General features: G+C 48.1%; 1 protein-coding gene across 1 annotated transcript in view; it reads right to left on the bottom strand.

The window, feature by feature from the left end:
- Positions 1 to 109: 109 nt before the first annotated feature.
- The window catches only part of LOC103811392 (cytochrome P450 2C8-like), a gene marked incomplete at its 5' end in the record, with an annotated part of 1,924 nt that continues 672 nt past the window's right edge, over positions 110 to 1,361 (bottom strand). The window contains 2 exons of the mRNA XM_009084363.1: positions 110 to 291; positions 714 to 855. Coding sequence (XP_009082611.1) covers positions 110 to 291; positions 714 to 855 — 324 coding nt within the window. The remainder of the gene's footprint in view (positions 292 to 713; positions 856 to 1,361) is intronic.

Genomic DNA, 1,361 nt, shown 5'->3' with positions numbered 1-1,361 from the left:
GAAAGTCTGAGTGTATACAGAAACAGGTCACATCAGTTCTTGATGCTGACTTGTAGCTGACAGCCTGAGAGCAAATGTGCTGCCACTTTTTTGTTCAACTTAAGGAAGCTTAGATGTAGTCTCTGAACGGGGTATCTTTGGCCACGGTGTGAGGGAGAGCCAGGGGGATGAGGGAGATGAAGCGCTGTATTTCATGGACCACTGCGTCTGTGTAGGGCATCTGGGGCCGGTCAGCCACGCAAGGTTTTCGTGATCGTCCTACTACCTGGTCAATCTCTTCTTGAACTTTCTCTGTCAAGAGAGGCACAAACCATAAAATGGGTAAATAAACCCCAAAATATCGAAATATATTGCCCATCACAAATGGCAGGACCATGGATGTTGCTTTTGGTGATAACTAGAATACAGCTTCTGTGCTGCCCATGCCAAGAGAGTCCTAGTTACTTGAATAAATAGGAGTACTGGGAGATGAAATGTGGACACATTCAGATCCCAGGCTGTGAGGAGGCTGCAGCTGATGATGATGCCAGTGAAGCAGAGGGATCTCTTTTGGCCATTCCGGAAAATGACAATGCAAGGACTTCACCCATTGGGCTAAAATACGAGAGAGAGAGAGAAAGAGAGCGAGAGGGAAAGCAGACAGAAGGATGTGGTGTTAGGCATGCACATAGCCCAGGGGAATAGCTAGAGAGGAAGAGGTCACAGACTGGTACCTTGTATCTTTGGGTATTTGAGAAGAAGCAGAAGCCCATATCGTACGGTGGTGCTAGTTGTCTCAGTTCCAGCGAAGAACAAGTCGAAGGTGCACGTTATAAGGTTCTTCATGTGGAAACTGGAATTGGGATGATCTTTCTCCTAGGGAAAAGGATGGGTTGTTTCTCTGGCTGAGCTGAGAAAAGTCGCCCTTTTTCATGTCATCCCAGGCCTTCCTTTTCACCTAGAGCTGTTGCAGGCTAAGGTGGCGCAGCCATGTGGGGCATTGCAGTGCTATCTTGAGCAGTAAACTCAATCTCAGAGCTACCTTTTTCAAGCTTCGCAACCAAGGGAACTCAGGTACCTGTGCACCCTTGCTATGCCAACTGCTTTCCAGTGAAAGAACTGCTAGACCAGGCTGAAAATGTCCCTGTGATGAAGTTGTCTCTGTCCAAGCAGCTGCAGGCAGTGGTGGCTGCTGAGCATGCTGACCCAGAGCTCTAAGCTCTAACATAGACAATACATGGGGTATTGTCAGTGTCTTTGCACTACGAAGGAAGGTGTCATCCTAATGTCTGTGTTCCTTAGGAGAGGGAATGGGCTCACATCAGTGTGTTTGGGGGTGGGGTGAGGTTGTGTGTTGGTTGGTTGGTTTGTGTGTTTTGGTG

Source organism: Acanthisitta chloris, unplaced genomic scaffold (assembly GCF_000695815.1).
Source record: "Acanthisitta chloris isolate BGI_N310 unplaced genomic scaffold, ASM69581v1 scaffold10481, whole genome shotgun sequence".
Classification (NCBI taxonomy): Eukaryota; Metazoa; Chordata; class Aves; order Passeriformes; family Acanthisittidae; genus Acanthisitta; species Acanthisitta chloris.
This window is presented reverse-complemented; position numbering and strand designations above follow the sequence as displayed.